Raw genomic sequence first — 21,106 nt, 5'->3', positions numbered from 1 at the left:
ATCTGGATGCCACTGTTCCCCGTGATCATTTTGTCAACAGCTCATTCCCTCATTTCCCCTCTTGTTTCTTTGGCCTTGAGATTTCCCTAGCCACATTGCTGGGGGTATGGATTTAGTCACCGCCTGGACACACATTTCAAAACTTGCCTCTCTCTAGCCCTGGCTCTATACTCTTTCAATTCCTAATACTCATGCTCTTGGCCATTTGGCTAACACCAAATCTGAGCTTCTAGCCTCCACCATGTTTAACCTAAGAACAGCAGCAACGATTATCTTCCTCAAGGATCATCTTAATCACTTCCATTGACCAGCAGTAGCTCACATATCCACCCCTCAATCACGTCATGACTTTGCCTTCGGGCCTTCCATCATCTAATTCCCTTGCATTAAACTTGCCACCTTCCCACTGCACACATGACTCTCCTACTCTTGCATCTCCTATCCACCGTCACCACCTCCATGGTTTGAACTATGACTCAGGACTGCCCAAGACTCACTGCATCTAGCAAGCCTTTCCAATTACACTCCACTTGGTTCCAATCACAAGGGCTACTCCATCAATAAAACCTCTCCTTGTGCACACATCTCTCTAGCTGGATTGGTTAAGTATATGCTTCCCTGGTTGTAATTACAAGGACGTATTTGGCTGGGCTGGACTGTCTTGTCTTCCCAGCTTCAGAAGTTTCCATAGGACTATGTATCCCACTAATTTTAAAAGTACCTAGTGATGTGTAGTGTAAGATATGGAAGTGAGCATTACTAGCAGTGATTTTTCAAGGTAAAAATTACAGAGGGCTGACTGGCAGACGTCTGGCCCCTCTTTGCTAAATGCTTCAGTGTCCTTAGCTTCCCTTTCTTCACCCTCCACAGGAGAGACCACATGTAACTTACAAACAGCCTCCTGGCTCTGTGTGAATCATTGCCTCAGAGGATATCCACACTCCTCTTCCACCAATCCCTCCTCCGCCCTCGGAGTCTCACAGCCCCAAGTTGGAGCCCTTTGGCCTCAGAGCTGTTTTCAGCTCTCTGCCAGCCACTCCCCTCCACACAATAGATTTGTCACTTCATTTAGCCTTTTGACAATTCCCAGTCTTGCCTCAGCCCAGCTGTTTTTAGTTCCCTTTTTGGTCCAAATCCCTGGCTCAGGGCAAGGCCTTCCCTGCTGTTTCAGGGTTTTAGTCCAAATGAGAGCCCTGGGCCTCCTATGTGCCTGGAAAGAGAATTCAGACAGACTCTAGACATGGCTCAGAGGCACAGTCCTGGACTTCGAAACATCTGCAGCAGTCTTCACAGTCTTCAAAGGTGACATGCAGGAATGAACTTTTTGCACTGCAAGTAGGAGTTTGGAGAGAGCTATACACGAACATCACCACGGCAAAGAGAGAGAGACCAATTCCTCCTTACCCTTATCCTTCATCCCTACTCCATACCTCAACACACCACCACCACCTCGCCAAACAAAACCAATCAACATTTGGACTCTTATTCATCTCGAGATTTTTACCAACTTCTCTTGTAAAAGATTCCCAACACATACGCAAAACTTTCTTGGTAAAAAGTATCATTTTTTTCACTACAGGGTTTCCCCAGAAGCAGATTTTACCACATTTATTCCCTCTTGGCCTAGGAACATATAGAGAGATTTTTACACTTTCTTTCTTCTAGAAAAAAGTTATTCCATAAACAAAGCTAACCATTTAGGAGTTCTCATTATTTTGCCCACAAGTTTGTTTTTACATCTTTTTGTCTCTACAATGAGCCAACAAGAAGTTAAGGTAATTTACATAGACATGTAGTTCTGTGTCATGTATATGACACAATGATATTCATTAAAGTAGGGCAAGAAAATAATGAAAAACAGGGGCAGGTACAAAGTAATACCAGAAAGGTCGTTTAAAAATGCTTACCAGCATGTCCTACCTATTTCTATACCAACTTTTATATCCAGTATTGGTGGACAGATTTCCCTGAGCCCAGAACTTAAGCCAGAATGACTCTGAGTGGGGATAGCATAAAACATGGGCTGGATTAAAAGCAATCTTCCATTCAAGCCAGATTACTAAGGATTTATTAAACATCTATCTTCTATTTAAGCCAAACATGAGTTTCTCCAGGAAAAACGGTCAGAGGGTCTCTCTGCTGCTATTCTTTGGCCACAGCTGAGCAACGTATGGACACTGAATGGGCTTAAACCAGGGAGGTGGAAGGAATGAGGAGCTTTTCTGTCACAGTCCTTGTTACTTCCTAGAGGGGATGCTATTAGTTCTACCTTGGGCCCAATAGGCAATGACACAAAATGCTATTATTTGTTTGCAATTTATATTTTCATTCAGGATATACTGCCTTTAATAAAAGGAAAAGAAAAGAAAGTAAAGGAAAAGAAAAGAAAGTAAAGGAAAGAAAGAGATTTTCAGTGAAGACTTACCTCAGCTATCTTAATTTCCAATCTGAGCACTGACTTCATGTCATGCTCTGCTCTGGAACTGTTAGCTCCTAAAAGCACGGCAGTATCCACCATGAACTTGTAAAGGGCATCCCGATACTGTAAGAAATAAAGAACAAAGTGACCATGACAATAGCTTCTTAGGAAATATGTTTGAGAGACATGGAAGAGCAGAAAATAGCAGGTAGAAATAAATGTCTTTTATTTTCACTCTGTACTCAAAGTATGGTGCAGGCATTATGCAATACCAGGCACCCATATAACACTTTGGGAGAAAAAAAGAGTGATGGCTACTTGAGTACTGTTTCCATGACAGACAGAGATGTCCAGCCATCAAGCAACAAGAGAACTAGTTTTCTGGCAACCGTCGATATTATGGATACATGAAATAACTCCAAATGAGACGAGAATAGAAAGTTAAAGGTCAGACTTCCTCTTTCCAGACAAGTGAGGCTTTAATAAAACAATGGGAAAGAACTGTTTCTAAAAGCAGGAGGCCTGATCCATAAAGAATGGTGGGAGGTGTGATTTATTCTCTTGCAACTCAATTTACCCACCTTCACACTAAGAAATAAAAGACCAGTGACAGCAGCCCTGTGTCTTTTCAGGTTTTCACAGTTTTCACAAAGTCCTGCTCCCTAGCTCAGGAAAAAAAGGAGAAAAGAGAGGAACGATGATAGGAAACCTAACAAATAGCAAATATAGAATTTCCTTCTTACATACTCATAAACCCATTTTGGGGATAATCATATGTCATTGGGTGGGGCAGGGGTGACCTTACTTAATGGGAATTAAAGAACTGCCTTAGGCCCACCTCTCATTTCAGATATATTTGTGAGATCTCAACGCATCAGGTATTAAATGACCTCCTTCTCATGCATTGGGAATAAGATTTACTAACTTATACCTTGACTCTGTAAGCTATTCTTACTATATGTATGACCGTAGGACCTATACAGTACTTAGCATATAGCAGGCCTTTAATAAATCTTTGTTGAATCAGTAAGCAAGCTTTGAAAAGAGTCTTAAATAGGCTGGGCATGGTGGCTCACGCCTGAAATCACAGCACTTTGGGAGGCTGAGGCAGGTGGATCACGAGGTCAGGAGTTCAAGACCAGCCTGGCCAACATGGTGAAACCCCGTCTCTACTAAAAATACAAAAAAACTAGCTGGGCGTGGTGGCACACGCCTGTAGTCTCAGCTATTCAGGAGGCTGAGGTAGCAGAATCACTTGAACCCAGGAGGCGGAGGTTGCAGTGAGCCGAGATTATGCCACTGCATTCCAGCCTGGGCAATAGAGGGAAATTCCATCTCAAAAAAAAAAAAGAAAGAAAGAAAGAAAGAAAAGAAAAGAAGTCTTAAATAGAAATAATATTTTGCTATTCCTAATTCAATTCAAAACATATTTATTGGCCGGAGGTGGTGGCTCACACTTGTAATTCCAACATTTTGGGAGGCCGAGGTGGGCAGATCACTTGAGGCTAGGAGTTTGGGACCAGCCTGGCCAACATGGTGAAACCCTGTCTCTACTAAAAATACAAAAATTAGCCCGGCATGGTGGTGCATGCCCATAATCCCAGCTACTCGGGAGGCTGAGGTGGGAGAATCACTTGAATCCAGGAAGCAGAGGTTGCAATGAGTCGAGATTGTGCCACCGCACTTCAGCAGGGGCAACACAGTGAGACTCTATCTAAAAAGAAAAACCAAAAAACATATTTATTGAGTACCTACTCAAATGTACAAGGTGGCTTGGTAGGCCCTCTGTGCATATGTTAGGAGAGGGTGGTACAGAAAAAAAATAATAATGCTGTGTCTGGTTCCCAAACAGTGAGGGAGATAAACATGTAATTATGAACTGTAACATTAAAGACATCAAAATAACTTCCTTAATAAAGCTGCTACATGCTTGGAAACTGAAGATCTGAGAGAAAAATCTAGCCTGGAGAAACTGGGGACATAGCATTTGAGGGAGACTGGTTCCAATGCAGTGAAGGGTCCTGTGAGGTGGGTGATATGGTTTGGCTGTGTCCCCACCCAAATCTCACCTTGAATTGTAATAATCCCCACATGTCAAGGGTAGGGCCAGGTGGATATAATCGAATCATGGGGGTGGTTTCCCCCACATATTCTCATGGTAGTGAGTAAGTCTCATGAGATCTGATGGCTTTATAAATGGGAGTTCCCCTGCACAGGCTCTCTTGCCTGACACCATGTAAGACGTGACTTTGCTCCTCATTCACCTTCTGCCACGATTGTGAGGCCTCCCCAGCCACATGGAACTGTGAGTCCATTAAACCTCTTTCCTTTATAAATCACCAAGTCTCAGGTATGTCTTTATTAGGAGAAAAAGAGTGGACTAATACAGTGGGCAAGCTTCTTTTGTTGGGGGAAGAACAAATCCAGATGAGATAGGAAAGATGACTTGGGATAAAGTCATGAGGCAGCCTTGAAAGCCCTCTAAAGAATTTAGACCCTGTCTTGGGAGCGAAGGCATGCTAGGAGCAGTGCTTTGAGAACAGAACTTGTCAACTGGTGCTAAGGAGGCAATGTGATGAAGGAGAAGCAGTAACAGTTAAAAGGCTACTTGCTGTAGTCAAGGCAAGAGTTAACAAGAATCTGACCTATAGCAGTCAGGATAGAAAAGAGGGACCAAGTGGATGGAAGAGATATTTTGAAGGTAGAATCATTAGGACTTGACAGATAGGTTATAGGGGGAGATGATTTTGAGCCTGGTTGCTGAGACTCCATCAATACCAGGGGTACACCCTCCCCCCACATTGGCAAATGTTCATTCTGTCCACTTTTAGGAAGGAAAACTTGCCAACCCTCTTTGGTGAGTGTCCTCAGCAAGAAAGCTGCCCAGCATCTTAGTTAGCTTCCCTCCAGAGCCTTCTATGTATAGAAGTTAGTATCAGCATAGACCCAGGGGACCTAGGTCTGAGGCTCCTTTGGAAGTTCAATAAAGTTTCCAAAATAAATTGAAAGTGTCAGAAATGAACCAGCTCTTTCCAATATCCAGGAGACTGCTAGATTTCTAAGCCAATCCAAGAAGTCTAACTTGATTGATCCTTTCTGATTCTTATTAAACCTCCATTAACCTGGAACACCTGTTAAAAATATAGATTCTCAGACCCTACCTCAAGTCTAAGTCAGACTCTCCAGGGCTGTGACCCAAGAAGCAACATTTAATGAAAGCCTCCCAAGTGATTCTAAAGCAGTACAATTTGGGAACCATCTGTCTCCTGGGTATCTCTTCTGATGCTTTATTTCTGCAATTGATAGTGAGCTCTCTGCACTTCTGAGGAATGAACAAAGCTCATTTCTTTGTTACTTCATTTGGGAGTGCTGTCTCCCAAGCTAGATAAGGGCATTGAGTACTGAGACTTGTACAGCCTTGATGTGCTCATCAAGACTTCTAGAAAGACAGGGAGTGGAATTTATCTGCCTGAATAAAAGTCTTCCTGCATTGGGAATATGGTCATTGAATAGCCACACTGCTCATTTCCAATAAAGAAGCAGCGGCCTTAGAACTAATGGGCCTGACAGCAGCCTGGTAAGGCACATAGTTGAATATGAGTAAAACTTACAGACTTGGCTTCTGTACTGTTATCAAGGTAGTCTTCCCTCACGGCCAGGGAGAGTGTTGCTTGGTCCAGCTGTAAAAACAAAAACAGAAAGCATTCTGCTAGCACTGTAAATTCTTACGTACCATGTTAACAAGGGTGATGAAATCGTCTGCATCCCAGCCATATTTTGAGCTCATGTCACCATTACAAAAAGAATTCAGTACACTCAGAATTACATGCAAATAGGCACTTTGGCAATGACAGATATAATAAACTATCAGAGACCTGCCCCTGCTTTTCTAATTTATGTTTTCTAAACCTTTTGAGGTCCTATCAACACTGAATAACAACAAGGCTATTTCAGTTGGAATAGATCTTAGAGATTATTAGCTATTCTCCCTTATTCAATGGGAGGAGAAACAAAAGCCAGATAATTGTTGTGACTTTCCCAAGGTAACATGATTGGGCAGAGCTCAGACTAAAATCATTGTCTCCTATCACCAGATCCAGTATTTTTCTCATTGCAGTGTTTTGCAAAATGCCAATCTGTATAGAGTTGATTAATCAGATGTTTCCAACTCCTTATCTCTAAAATAACATATGGCATTGATTTTTTTTTTATTTGAATGGAATCAAATAAGAATTTTGTTTTGAGAAACCTTCGCAAATGTTAGAACCCTCTCTGGAAGGTTTAGGATAAGTGATAAAAACACAAATAATAACCAGACAACTAAATAAGTAGAATTACAGTGATAGAAAAGTATAGTATAAATTCTTGAATTAAAACTTTCAGCACCTTAGGCTGGTGTGGTGGCTCACACCTGTAATCCCAGCACTTTGGGAGGCCAAGGTGGGTGGGTCACTTGAGGTCAGGAGTTTGAGACCAGGCTGGCCAACGTGGTGAAACCCCGTCTCTACTAAGAATATAAAAATTAGCCAGGTATGGTAGCGTGTGGCTGTAATCCCAGCTACTTGGGAGGCTGAGGCAGGAGAATTGCTTGAACCTGGGAGATGGAGGCTGCAGTGAGCAGAGATCACGCCACTACACTCCAGCCTGGGCAACAGAGCAAAACTCTGTCTCAGGAAAAAAAAAAAACTTTCAGCACCTGAAAGGTAAACAAAAGAAAGAAGACAGTCTTTTCAAAGAGCATGTTAGAAAAACTGGACATCCAGGCCTTGTGTGGTGGCTCATGCCTGTAATCCCAGCACTTTGGGAGGCCAAGGCAGGCAGATCACTTGAGGTCAGGAATTCAAGGCCAGCCTGGCCAACATGGTAAAACCCAGTCTCTACTAAAAATACAAAAATGAGCCAGGCGTGGTGGCACGCACCTGTAATTCTAGCTACTTGGGAAGCTGAGGCAGGAGAATCACTTGAACCCAGGAGGCGGAGGTTGCAGCAAGCTGGGATGGCGCCACTGCACTCCAGCCTGGGTGACAGAGTGTGACTCCGTCTCAAAGAAAAGAAAAACTGGGCATCCATAAGCAAAAAGAAAATAAACCTTTACACATACCTCACACCTTAGTCAAAAATTAACTGAAAATGAATCATAGCCCTAAATGTAAAACCTAAAACTATAAAACTTCTGGAAAAAATATTGGGAAAAATTTTTGTTACTAGGGGTTAGACAAAGAGTTTTTAGACATGACAATAAAATCACAATCCTTAAAAGAAAAAATAAATTAGATTTTATCGACATTGAACAAATTTGCTCTTGAAAGAAACTTAACAGAATAAAAAGACAAGCCACAGAATGGGGAAAATATCTGAAAATCACATATATGACAAAGGACGTGTATCTAGAATACATAAAGATTCCTCAAAACTCAACCATAAGAAAAGAAACAACTCAATTTAAAATTGAGCAAACGATTCTAACAGACACTTCATCAAAGAACATATGAAGATAGAAAATAAGAACATGAAAATATGCCCAACATCATTAGTCATTAGGAAAGTGTAAATTAAACCCACAATAAAACACTACTATAGATCTGTTAAAATGGAAAAAAAAATCTGACAACTGCTGGTGGGGACGTGGAAAAGTTGGATCACTCATGTATTACTGGTAAGAATGCAAAATGGCACAGCCACTTTGGAAGGAAACCAATTTTACAGTTTCTTGTAAAGTTCAACATACATTTACATAAGAGCCAGCAATCCTACTTCTAGGTATTTACCCAGGAAAAAAATTTAAAGTCACACAAAAACCTGTATGTAATTTTATTCAATATCACCCAAAACTGGAAACAACCCAAATGTCCTCCAATTCATGAAAGCATAAACTGTGGTATACAATGGAATACTACTCAACAATAAAAGAGAATGAACTGATACAACATGGGTGAATTTTACTTACATCCTGAAAAAGCCAAACTTTACAGGAACAGGGAACAAAGTGATGGCTAACAGGGTTTGGGCATGAGGAGAGGGCTTGACTTAGCAAAGGGATAACATGAGGTATTTGGGGGTGGATGATGGGACTATTCTATTTCTTGATTACAGTGGTGGTTACATGACTCTATGCATTTGTCAAAACTTAGACATGTACATCACAAAAAAATGAATTTATGTAAATTTTAAGATACTTTAAAAAAATTTCCAGCACCTTCTCTAAATCTGTGGTTTGTTCTTTCTTGAATATCAGCAACTGACTAAAGATAAATAAAATGAATCTCAAGAAGAGTAGATTTTTCCAAATTAAATCTCTAATTCACACATTAAACATTAAGCCAAAATAATAAGAAACAAAATCTAAACAACAAATTAAAAATTAGTAATATCTGAATAAAAACTGAATCCTACATGCCCATACCATTAGTTTATATGACTTTAAACTGTTTTGACCCATCTCCTCCAGCTTCTTTTTCGTCTTACTATAATCTTAAATATTTTATTCTTAAATACATAAATTTGTATAAGATTACAGTTTTCCATGAAACTGCCCTTAATATACAACAAATTTTACAAAGGCCACGTTAAGAATTAGTGATATTATGAAAAATTCCAGGAAAAACATAACTCTTGTTTCAGGGGAAAAAAGGCACTTTCAAAACACCCATCTTGTCTGTGTATACTGCTAAAATCCTCAAATTATTTTGTTCAACCTTCTCTAATTGGCCTGAAACAACAAAGTCACAAGCCTTCCTGGCTTCGTCCTACTGCAATTCCCAATCTGCCACTATTTCTTCCAAAAATTAAGCAAGCCACGATCATGAAACACAATATTATGATTAAGAGACTTTGGCTTTCAATTAAATTTGGACCACTTGAAGAATCTTTTGAGCTTGAGTCTCATAAGAAAGGAAACTGTGTAGATATTATCAAGAAAGCCAAAGTTTCCCTCTCATGAAATAAAGTTAAATCCACTTATTGTAAAAGTTTAGATAATTCAAGTGAGGTTACCAGACCTTTTATAAACTTTCAGATTGTTATGGTTTCTACGGAACATTTTAAACACACCAACCAACAAATTGAATAAGGTCAGTCAAATAAATCTCATTAGAAACATACAAACTCTTGAGGCAAAAGACTTTCTCATGAAGCCATCAGGACACTGCGTTATTTGAGATTTTTTAAATCCTTGCATTTACAACTGATCTAAATACTGTAAGCAGAAAATGAAGTATGTTTTTTAGGAAATCCAACACATTTAACTGAAAATATAAATGTTTTCTCCAATTACAACTGGCATTCCAATGATAATAAACCTCAAGTTAGAAGACAAAGTAGTAATACAAGAAGAAAGAGCTTACAAATTATGAGGTAGGAAATGGAGTCTGGACTTCAGGTTTCAAAATGGTGGTGGAGACAGAAGCTGGCTTCCCTCCCCACCCCAACATATACACAGGAAACTAAAAACAAATATACAGCACTAAGATTCTCACCAGCAATATCCCAGAACTCAAATATAAGGATGAATCAGTTGCTGAGGCCACAGAGAAGTGAAAAAACTCCAAGCAGACAAAGGAGAATAAAATTTCTCTATGATGCCCTTCCAACCAATCTGTCCAGCAACAAGCCTGCAGAAATTTTCCCTGACTCATAGTTTCTACACTGGAAAAAGTGAGATCAAGGTGGACAACCAGCTTCCTGACCATCTTGGGTTCTTTGACAGAAGACCTGCCCATACCTTAACCCACAGAAGGCATCATGAGTGCCTGAAGGGAGATATATTTCTGAAGACAGCAAGAGACAAAGAGGGGAGGTGGGACTACCATACCCAGCCCTGGAAACTCTGCTCCGTAACTCAGCCAAAGGAGACACCAAATCAGAGTGGCTGTTCAGCAGCATTATGCTATAGGAGGTTCATTCCAAAGGTCACCTGTACACTAGCCGCCAGCCAGCTTTTCCACACTGCCAGGATATCCTCTTTAGGACCTCCCCTATATCTGGACTGGGAGTGCTCTGATCTTGGGCTAGAGTCAAAGCAAACGTAGGCTTAAGGTGCCATTTAGTGCCAGGAAAAAAAGGCAAGGACCTAGTGGAGATATAGCAATATACTGCCTATCTCAATTATAAATACCTATGCACCCAACACTGGAGCACCTAAGTATATAAAGCAAATATTAACAGATCTAAAGGGAGAGGGAGACTGCAATACAGTAATGATAGGGAACTTCAACACTCCACTCTAATGGATAGATCATCTAGACAATCAACAAAGAAACATCAGCGTTAAACTAGACACTAAGCCAAATAGGCCTAACTGACATTTACAGAACATTTCACCCAATTGCTGCAGAATACATATTCTTTTTATCACCATGTGGAACATTCTCCAGAATAGATCATATTTTAAGCCACAAAGTAAGTCTCCACAAATTCAAAGAAGCAGAAATCATATCAGTTATCTTTTCTGACCACAATGGAACTAAAAATCAATAATAAGAGGAAACTTGGAAAATACACAAACACATGGAATCTTTTTTTTTTTTTTTTTTTTTGAGATGGAGTCTCGCTTTGTTGCCCAGGCTGGAGTGCAGTGGCATGATCTCGGCTCACTGCAACCTCCACCTCCCAGGTTCAAGCAATTCTCCCACCTCAGCCTCCCGAGTAGCTGGGATTACAGGTACCCGACACCATGCCTGGCTAATTTTTGTATTGTTAGTAGAGACAGAGTTTCACCATGTTGGTCAGGCTGGTCTCAAACCCCTGACCTCAGGTGATCCACCTGCCTCGACCTCCCAAAGTGCTGGGATTACAGGCATGAGCCACCGTGCCTGGCCAAACACGTGGAAATTAAACAATATGCTCCTGAATGACCAATGGGTCAATGAAAAAAATAAAAATGAAATTTAAAAATTTCTTTAAACAAATGAAAATGAAATTACAACATATTAAAATCTATGAAACACAGCCAAAGGAGTACTGAAAAGGAATTTTATAGCAATAAAAGCCTACATCATAAAGGTTGAAAGACTTCAAATAACAATTCATAAACAATCTAATGATACAACTCAAGGAACTAGAAAAATAAGAACAAACCAAACCCCAAATTAGTAGACAGAGATAATAAAGATTAAAATAGAAATAAATGAAATGTAGACTATAAAAACACCAAAAAAAATTAATGAAAAAAGTTGGCTTTTTTTTGAAAATCAACAAATCTTTAGCTAGACTAAGAATAAAAGAGAGAAGACACAAATAAATAAAATCAGAAATGAAAAAGAAGACACAACTGAGACCACAGAAATACAAAGAATTATAAAGACTATTATGAACAGCTATATGCCAACAAAGTGGAACATCTAGAAGAAATGAATAAATTTCTGGACATATGCAACCTACCAACATTGAACCATGAAGAAGTAGAAAACCTCAACAAACTAATACCTAGTAACAAGACTGAAGCCATAATAAAAGGTCTCCCATCAAAGAAAAGCCCAGGACTTGATGTCTTCACTACCAAATTCTACAAAACATTTAAAGAAGCAATACAAATTATATTCAAACTCTTCCAAAAAAAAAAAAAAAAAACTGAAGGGAATACTTCCAAACTCATTCTATGAGTCCAGCATTACCCCGATACCAAAACTGCACAAGGACACAAGGAGAAAAGAAAACTACCAGCCAATATGACTTAGGAACATAGATGCAAAAATTATCAACAAAATACTAGCTAACCTAATTCAACAATACATGAAAAAGATCATTCACTATGATTGAGTGGGATTAATCCAGGGATGCCAGGCTAGTTCAACATACACAAATCAATAGACATGATATGCTGGGTGCAGTGGCATGCACCTGTAGTACCAGCTACTCAGGAGGCTGAGGCTAGATGATCACTTGAACCCAAGTCCAGCCTGGGCAGCATAGTGAGATCCCATCTCAAAAAAATAAATTAAATGGAAAATCCAAATTCAAGTAAATAAATATAAACACATCACATTAACAGAACCAGGAACAAAAATCACATAATCATTCTAATACATTCTGTAAAAGCATTCAATAAAATTCAACATCCCTTTATGACAAAAATCCTCAAAAAACTGGGTACAGAAGGAACACACCTCAAAAAGTAAAAGCCATATCTGACAAACACATAACCAACATCATACCGAATGGTGAAAAATTAAAAGCCTTTAAGATGTAGAACAAGACAAGGATGCCTGTTTTGTCCACTTTTATTCAACACAATACTAGAAGTCCTGGCCAGAGCAATTAGGCAAGAGAAATAAATAAAGGGCATCCAAACTGGAAAGGAAGAAGTCAAATTAGCCTTGTACAGAGATAACATGATCTTATATTTGGATAAACCTAAAGGCTCTACCAAAAAACTATTAGAACTGATCAACAAATGTAGTAAAGTTCGAGTATACAAAATCAACAGCATTTGTATACACCAAAAGCAAATAATCTGAAAAAGAAATCAATAAACAATATCATTTACAATATAAAACACCTAGGAATCAATTTAACCCATGAAATAAAAGATTCATGTAAAGAAAACTATAAAATGTTGATGAAAGAAGTTGAAAAGGACACAAAAAAATGGAAGGATACTCCATGCTTATGAATTAGTAGAATATTGCTAAAATGACAATACCACTGAAAGCAATTTACAGATTCAACACAACCTCTGTCAAAATACCATTGACATTCCTCACAAAATAGAAAAAACAAATCCTAAATTTTATATGGAACCACGAAACACCCCAAATAGCCAAAGCGATCCTGGGCAAAAATAACAAAGCTGGAGAATCACATTACCTGACTTCAAAATATAGTACAGGGCCTATGTCTGGAATGGTATTTCCTAGGTTTTCTTCAAGGGTTTTCACAGTTTTAGGTTTTACATTTACATCTTTAATCCATCTTGAGTTGATTTTTGTATATGATAAAAGGGATGGGTCCAGTTTCAATCTTCTGCATATGGCTAGCCAGTTATCCCAGCACCACAGTCCTTTACCCATTGCTTGTTTTTGTAGACTTTATCAAAGATCAGATGGTTGTTGGTGTGCAGCTTTATTTCTGGGCTGTTTCCATTGATCTATGTATCCGTAGTTGTACCGGCCACACTGTTTTTGTTACTACAGCCTTATACTATAGTTTGAAATCGGGTAATGTGATGCCTCCAGCTTTGTTCTTTTTGCTTAGGACTGCTTTGGCTATTCGGGCTCTGTTTTGATTCCATATGAATTTTAGAATAGCCTTTTTCTAATTCTGTGAACAATGTCATTGGTAGTTTGATAGAAATAGCATTGAATCTGTAAATTACTTTGGGCAAGATTTCATGATGAAGATGCCCAAAACAATTGCAACAAAAACAAAAAATGACAAACGGGACTTAATTAAACCAAAGAGCTTCTGCACAGCAAAAGAAGCTATCAACAGAATAAACAGACAACCCACAGAATGGCAGAAAGTATTTGGAAACTGTGCATCCGACAAAGGTCTAATATCCAGAATTTACAAGGAACATAAACAAATTTATAAGCAAAAACCAAACAACCCCATTAAAAAGTAGACAAAGGACATAAACAGATACTTTTCAAAAGAAGACATACGTGTGACCAACAAGCATATGAAAAAAAAGCTCACCATCACTAATCGGTAGAGAAATGTGAATCAAAGCCACAATGAGATACCATCTCACACCAGTCAGAATGGTTATTATTAAAAAGTCAATAAATAATAGATGTTGGCATGGATATAAGGAAAAAGAAATGCTTATACACTGCTGGTGGGAATGTAAATTAGTCCAGCCACTGTGGAAAGCAGTTTGGTGATTTCTGAAAAAACTTAAAACAGAACTACCATTTGACCCAGCAATCCCATTAATGGATATATCCCAGTTACCATGATTTGATTATATGAATGTATCAGATTATCACATGTACCATGAAAATGTGTAGTTACGTATCAATAAAAAATAACAATAATAAAATAAAATTCTATGTTCTGTCAGTTCCTGAGAAAAAAAGGAAAAGGAAAGAGAATGAAACTTTTCAAATTTTCTTGGAGTTTCTCCTTGCCATTTTTTACGAGTTTTGCTGAGAGCCAGAAAAATGCAGGCTGTTGAGAGATGATGACTTTAAGTTGTTGTCTTCATTAACTAGTAATACATACTGGGACATCCTTGGCCTTCCAAATACTCTTTCAGGATCACATATACTCACGTCTTTTATTGTCCCTTAAATCCTCATACTATCTCCTGACATAGAATAAATCCAAACATGTGCAGCAAGATAATGTTTTTGGTCACTAACTTCTGTTGTTTTCTTTATTTTTGGAATTCCTTTACCTCATTTAAGCCTGTAGCAAACCCTGTGTCATTTCGCCGCAGGGGAGCTTTGCAGAAGTATGCTGTGTAGATTAGAGCGACCCCTGCTGGCCAAACTGCATGTCTTTGGCATGGGGATATATCTACCCCTTAGAAAGGGTGCCTCTCTCTTCACCCAAAGGCACCATCTGCTCACCCAAAAGGATGCCCACAGTGCTGTGCCTGCCCAAAAGGCCCTTCTCTTATTCCTGTGGGTTTGTGGGATTAGAAAAGCTAAGCACACCGAGGAAAATTGAATTCGATGGAAAAGGAAGCCTAACGACATCGAGGGAAGAGAGTTTCAGGTAAGAGGGATTTCTCCCAGAGCAGAAAGAGGATCTTTCAAGCAGCAAAAGAAGTCAAGAATTCTCATGAGCAGAGGAACTGATCACCCCGAAACATGGCAGGATCTGAGAAGGAATGGGAGTCGCAGGATCTCAGCATCAGAGGGGCACACCTGAAGCGGCTACATGGTTCCATAGTGGGTTTCTTCTCAGAAACCAGATAACTGGTTATTGCAGTTTCCCAATACCCTAGGAAAAGACCGAGAAATGGGGCCACCAAGAGGGGAGGTAAATGCCTAGACTAAGGTTCAGTTTCCCACCAAAAGGTTGGGTGGGAGCTAAAAGTCAAATATTAAGTCGAGTAAACAAAATGCCTATTCCTTGCACAACTGAGTTTGAGCTCTGAGAGGCATATTGGGTACCACATGTCAAAGAAAAACATTCTCCAAATGGTCCTGACCAGTTGCTGGGTCATGCTTGAAGAGTAGGTTCGGAACCTTGTGTCGTGTGCTACTGTGGACCAGTATCTACTGTGAAAACTGTCACAAAAGTCAATTCATTTGAACGTCAATGACGATTAAAAGTAAATTCTAATTCACCCTTCCGTACACATGGGGAAAGTAAAATCAGCGAGGTGAAGTAATATGCACGAGGATATTCGGTGAGTACATCACAAAGCTAAACTGCAAACCTCAATCTTTTAAATACCAAAGCCTATTCTTTTTTTTTTTGTTTTTTAACTACACCAGTAGTTTTCAAACTATGTTCCACAAAACCTATAAGGGGGGGGCTCCAAATGTTCATCCAATTAGATTTTGTCTTTTATAGTTTTAACTATTTTTAAATGAATAAAAAAGCAACACTTGCAAATTCTACAACTTTGGCAGCCACCAGTACGCTAATTTCTGTTATCAGGTTCATTGGGTTTCATGCAGCTCTCAGAATAAAACTTCTCCTACCACCTCCAGATACATGCTCGAACTCTTGTAAATGTGTCATCAGGAAGACTATAATTATATTAAATCTGAGGGAAGGCAATTAGTTCAGATGTGTGAATATTCAGTCATGGAAAATGGTACAAACAGGAACAGAACTTAAGCAAACGTTTGCTGCACTCAAATGCCAAACAATGTTCAAACACCAGTTTGGAACAAGCTGCCATCTTGACAAAAGAGAGCAATAATAAGTACATGGGTGCCTCCTTACATTTGGAAAGTATTCTATCATTGACATTTTAGTGTTTCTAGGATCAGTTTAATTGAATATTAAGTATACAAGGCAAGCTATTAAAAATTGGTTACCATGTTTCTCTATTCCCCGTGTTTTCTGTAAGCTCCTCTTAAAACTAGAGGCTCAATTGTGGGGGCACGACAACATCACTGGTGATAGTGTGCACTTCCTACTGATACCAGGAGGCACACAATATCTGGTTGCCCCACTTTTAGCAATGCTATCATTGACATTAGGGTTCAGGTGATATCGGTCTGATATCATGAATTTCCCAATCAACCATTTACCTGATGGTTTTAGCAGCCATTGATGATAATTGCCTAGATCAATCCTTTCCTTAGGGATTTTTTTTTAAATAGATAGCTTCCTATTATTTCTTCTGCATTTTTAAGCTGTGATTCTCCTATAAACAAGAACTTTCATCAGCTATTAGATTACCCTGAAAACAGTCAAATTCAGAATGTAAGACAGTTTACAGGACAAATACTCCAGTTTCTTCAACAAATAAATGTGGTTTAAAAAACAAAAATAGGGGGATCCCTTGTGGAGTAAAACAGACATATCAACTAAGTTCACCTGTGATTTTTATTTGGAGATTGAATCAAAGACCAACTGTTTTTTTTTTTTAAGGACATGTTTAAGACAATCAGAAAAATTGAAAATTAACTAGTTATTAGAAGTTAATTATGGAATTATGATTATCTTTTTGGTTGTGATAATAGTCCTTTCCACTAGCTAAGCACTGAAGTATTTACTATGCAATGATATATTTTTAATTTGCTATAAAATGTTCTAGCCACCTCCCAAAAAAGGAGGGCTCTAGATTAAAACATAACTGCAGAAAGAAACATAACATCAGAAGGTTGAGAGTTGTTGAAGCTGGGTTGATGGATACATGGGAGTTTATTTTTCTATTCTTTAATTTTGTACCACATTTTAATAATAAAAAGTTTAAAGAAATAAATTCAATTGAGTAGATCCAGAAATAGGTGAGAAAGATAATAAAATGGCTACCGTTTGCAATTATTCATCTGTGTGTGAATCAAGATCTTCTATCACTCAATAGAATGTATAAACTTAAACTTAAGTTTGGAAAACAGCCTTCAGCTTACTTCAAAACACCAACTTAAGGTGTTTGAAAGAACATCATAATAGTTCTGGAACTGATAATGATAGTCTTAAAACCTAGTTTCAAAAAATGAGGGATATATCAACACAGTACAGAGATCAGTTGGGTCGTCATCATCATTGTGTCTTACATAGCACATCTTATCCTGATAGCATTAGAAGATGGCTCATTTCATCACCAAACATAGAAACACAGTTGTCTCTGGAACTCAGAATTTCCTCCTGAGTAGAGGGGAGTCCTTTCAATGACCAAAGATTTTTACTGAGAATTCCATTGTCTAACCTAGAGGTGAGAAAACTACAGCCACTGGGCCAGCCCGCCATACAGCCATACCTTTGTTGTCTGCAGTTGCTTTCCCAGACACAATGGCAGAATTAAGTAGTTGCAACAGAGACCAGACGGCCTGCAAACCCTAAAATATGTATTATCTGGCCCTTTACCCAAAAAATGTGCCAATCTCTGATCAAACGATGACCAGCTTCAATCAAACGATGAACTTTAAGATTTGGATTTTAGAAGGTTAAAATGCATGAGGTGAGGGCAATACATGTCTACAATTTGAATATCAATATTTCATTAATATTTTCTGATTTGACTAAGGACAGAATTGGGGAGAAAATCAGTCATGCAATAACATTTTCATTATCAGTCAAAGTAACTGTGGAAGCAAAACAAAACAAAACCCAGCAGGATCAAAGCACAAAACTATTTGACGAATGTTATTTGAATTCTTGCATAGCTCTTTCATTGGTGAGTCTTTAGCTGTTGGTAGTTTTCTGACAGCCTCCTGATTTTACCAATGTGAAATGCCTCAGGGTATGTCCATGTGGCCCATTGCTTTATGGAAGACATGGTTAGTCTTCCAACAGAAAACGCAACCAAGCACTTGGAACAGAAAAAGTTTTGCTGTATCTTTGGAAAGGAGGGAGGAGAGATTCAGAGTGAAGTTGATAACTAAAATTTAGGTGTGTGCACAAGAAAATGTTAGTGAAAGAGGAACAAAAAATCATGGCACGTGTTTTCTCCTCTATCAAGGGAATGAGGAGGCAAGGACAAGAGCAGGGCTCAGAAAAGCTCTGCTAACAACAGGAGACCTGCAGTCCCCTTCCCACTGGAATTTAGGAACCCTAGGCTTGCTCTGAGTAGGCATATGAGGGCCAGATCACAGATCACTTGAAACTAATTCACTAGTTTTCCAAAAGGCTTACAAAACTTGTATGGTAATGGTCTACATTCTGCAAAGCCGGGAGAAGGGAATATTCTGGATTCTACTATTCAATAAAAGTGTTTTATGTTATTATTTCACTAAGGCAGCATGAGTCTCTTTCCCCAGGATGGCACCCCAAAAGGCTAATCTAGGACTGAGCAAAGAAGATGAATGTGTCCTCATTATACCTTCAAGATATGTTCATTGGATGCTTTGTCATCAGGGGACACATACAAACGGATGAACACAGAATTGCTGTATTGACCACGAAACGTTGCAAGTGTCTGCAGAAGGCTGAACTTTCTCTCTGACCAAACCCCTTCAGGGCCAATATTAGATTCAAGCACGGGCCAGCGGAAAGGTGAATGCCGTAGGATGTGTAGCAGTGGCTTGGCATCTGCTCTTTCAATCGCTTCTGAAAGGGAGCAGATATGAAGAGAAAGTTAGAATTGCAAACTAGATCAGCACACTAGAATTTAAGTGCATCTTCTCAAGACAAAATTCCCATAATGCTCCAACTTAAAATTTCAGCTGTTAGGGAGTAGGTAAAAGAGGTGGGGTGGGATGAGCATAATCACAGAGACAGAACTACCTACGATCCATGCTTCAATGTGACTGTCTACACCTAGTGTTCTTGCCAGGAGAGCTGACCAGGGAAACTGCTGGATATTCACTACAATAAACATGGATTCTCTACATGGAACCCAGCCAATGAATAATACTTGGTGGGACTAAGTTACAACCCTAACTAAAGGAATGCCTCAATAAAGCCAATCACTACCCAATGAAGAAGAAGTGATGCTTCAGATTCCTGTCTTTTATTGCTCTTTTCTAGCTCACCACATGATACCCCAAATCCTAGACCAGTTGACACACTTCCCACAGGCACTGGCTTCTTCCTGTGCTGGCCTTGAGAAGGCAGACCAGGTCAAGTGGCCAGTATCTGTTCTGATTCCAATCAGACCCAAGATATTGAGACAGGGCTAAGGACCCAACAAAGATGCCTGTTAGGCTGACACAGGAACCTGGCATGCCTGGGAATCTGGATTTCTCTAGGCTCCAGTAGGTGCACTCCCTCCCAGTCTCTGTCTCAAGCCAGACTTGGCCTGGCTTCTGGATTCTCTACCAGACACAGTGGAGTTTGCCCTGCTGACTTTGTCTAAGTTTCTCAAGGAGTAAATGATACCCAAAGAACCCAACTCATATAAATAAGATTTTCTCCACCAAGCCAGTAACAACATTAACTAAGATGGGACTAGTCAAAATCCAGTCTTTCACAATCATTCCTTTAACACCTTTAAACATTAATAGAATTCTTAGTAGTACTCTTCTTCCTCAAACAATATATTAAAACATTAATAGAACGCTAAAGGATAGGGATGGTAAATATTTTATTTAGTTTTCTTCATCACTCACTCTCATTCATGCAGGATGAATAAAGGATTTTGGCTTTCTGTATGGCTTCGGTGTCCCGCCTTCTACTGATTGATTTCTCCAAAAGTTCTGGGAAGGTTAAGAAAGGATTCATTAGTATCCACCCACATATGGTGCCAAGTTGGAAGTCATTTGATAATCACAATTCCAACCTCCAGAAAATTAAATACAAAGACAGACAACCCTGGAAAAGACAAATCTATCAAAGATATGCAGACAACAGAACAGATTCCAAGTTGCATGAGGTTCAAATAAAAACAGTTTTACATTCTCTTATCCAGGGTACTCTTAACTCAAAAGAAACCAAAAATTTAATTTCCAACTGAGAATGGATGTTCTACAGGGGTTAATTTCTTCTGCCACCTACACAAAAGGAAACAGAATTCATTTATTCAAGAACCAAAAATAACTGAATTCTGTCCCTTGTTCCTGGACCAAGTAATATTCTCAGCGGAGCCAATTTCATCAGGGTTGTGTTTCTTAAGATTTCTCCACAGCCCAGCCTCTCAAGGAGGTCACCCGGAAGAAATTTCCCATTAGAAGTTTTATCCATTGTTGAATAAACATGCTGTGGACATGGAAGAAGTTCTTTAGACAGGAAATGGAAAGACAAGACTGGAAAACCTACCCGAATTGCCTGAAAACTTGCCCGTTTACACATGCAAAGTCCTAAACATCTAAGAGAGTCCGTGTGTACACAATGGTTGCCAGCACAGACATAGGCCCACCTGGAAAATAATTTTCTATTTATAAAATCACTAATAATAATGTTTGAAGGTAGAAAATGATAGTTGTCACTATTTCATTAAATAAGGAAAGAGGAAAGCCAGGACTCAATGAAAACAACCCTCTCCCAAAAAAGAGAACCTTGAACGTACTTGAGAGTATCAATCTACCAACATGAAGCCAAGATGAAAAATCCCTATGGTGACTGCAGCACCAGGGCACTGCCTTCACCGAACTATGTCAAACTGCCTTGTCAAGGCATTTGGGGAAACAGCCTAGCAGCCATCATAATCACAGTACAACAGATGTTCCTATAATACTC

The 21,106-nt window shown here is 39.2% G+C and overlaps 1 protein-coding gene across 1 annotated transcript in view; it reads right to left on the bottom strand.

Moving 5' to 3' along the window:
- Positions 1-21,106, bottom strand: part of PHEX (phosphate regulating endopeptidase X-linked) — a 219,083-nt gene that overhangs the window by 155,023 nt on the left and 42,954 nt on the right. The window contains exons 4-7 of the mRNA XM_003317380.7: positions 20,041-20,127; positions 18,813-19,039; positions 6,031-6,099; positions 2,426-2,542 (exon numbers count right to left, since the gene is read on the bottom strand). Of these exons, the coding sequence (XP_003317428.2) occupies positions 2,426-2,542; positions 6,031-6,099; positions 18,813-19,039; positions 20,041-20,127 (500 nt within the window). The remainder of the gene's footprint in view (positions 1-2,425; positions 2,543-6,030; positions 6,100-18,812; positions 19,040-20,040; positions 20,128-21,106) is intronic.

Source organism: Pan troglodytes, chromosome X, assembly GCF_028858775.2.
Source record: "Pan troglodytes isolate AG18354 chromosome X, NHGRI_mPanTro3-v2.0_pri, whole genome shotgun sequence".
Taxonomy (NCBI): Eukaryota; Metazoa; Chordata; class Mammalia; order Primates; family Hominidae; genus Pan; species Pan troglodytes.
Note: the sequence above shows the minus strand (reverse complement) of the source record. Positions and strands in the feature narration are given on the sequence as shown.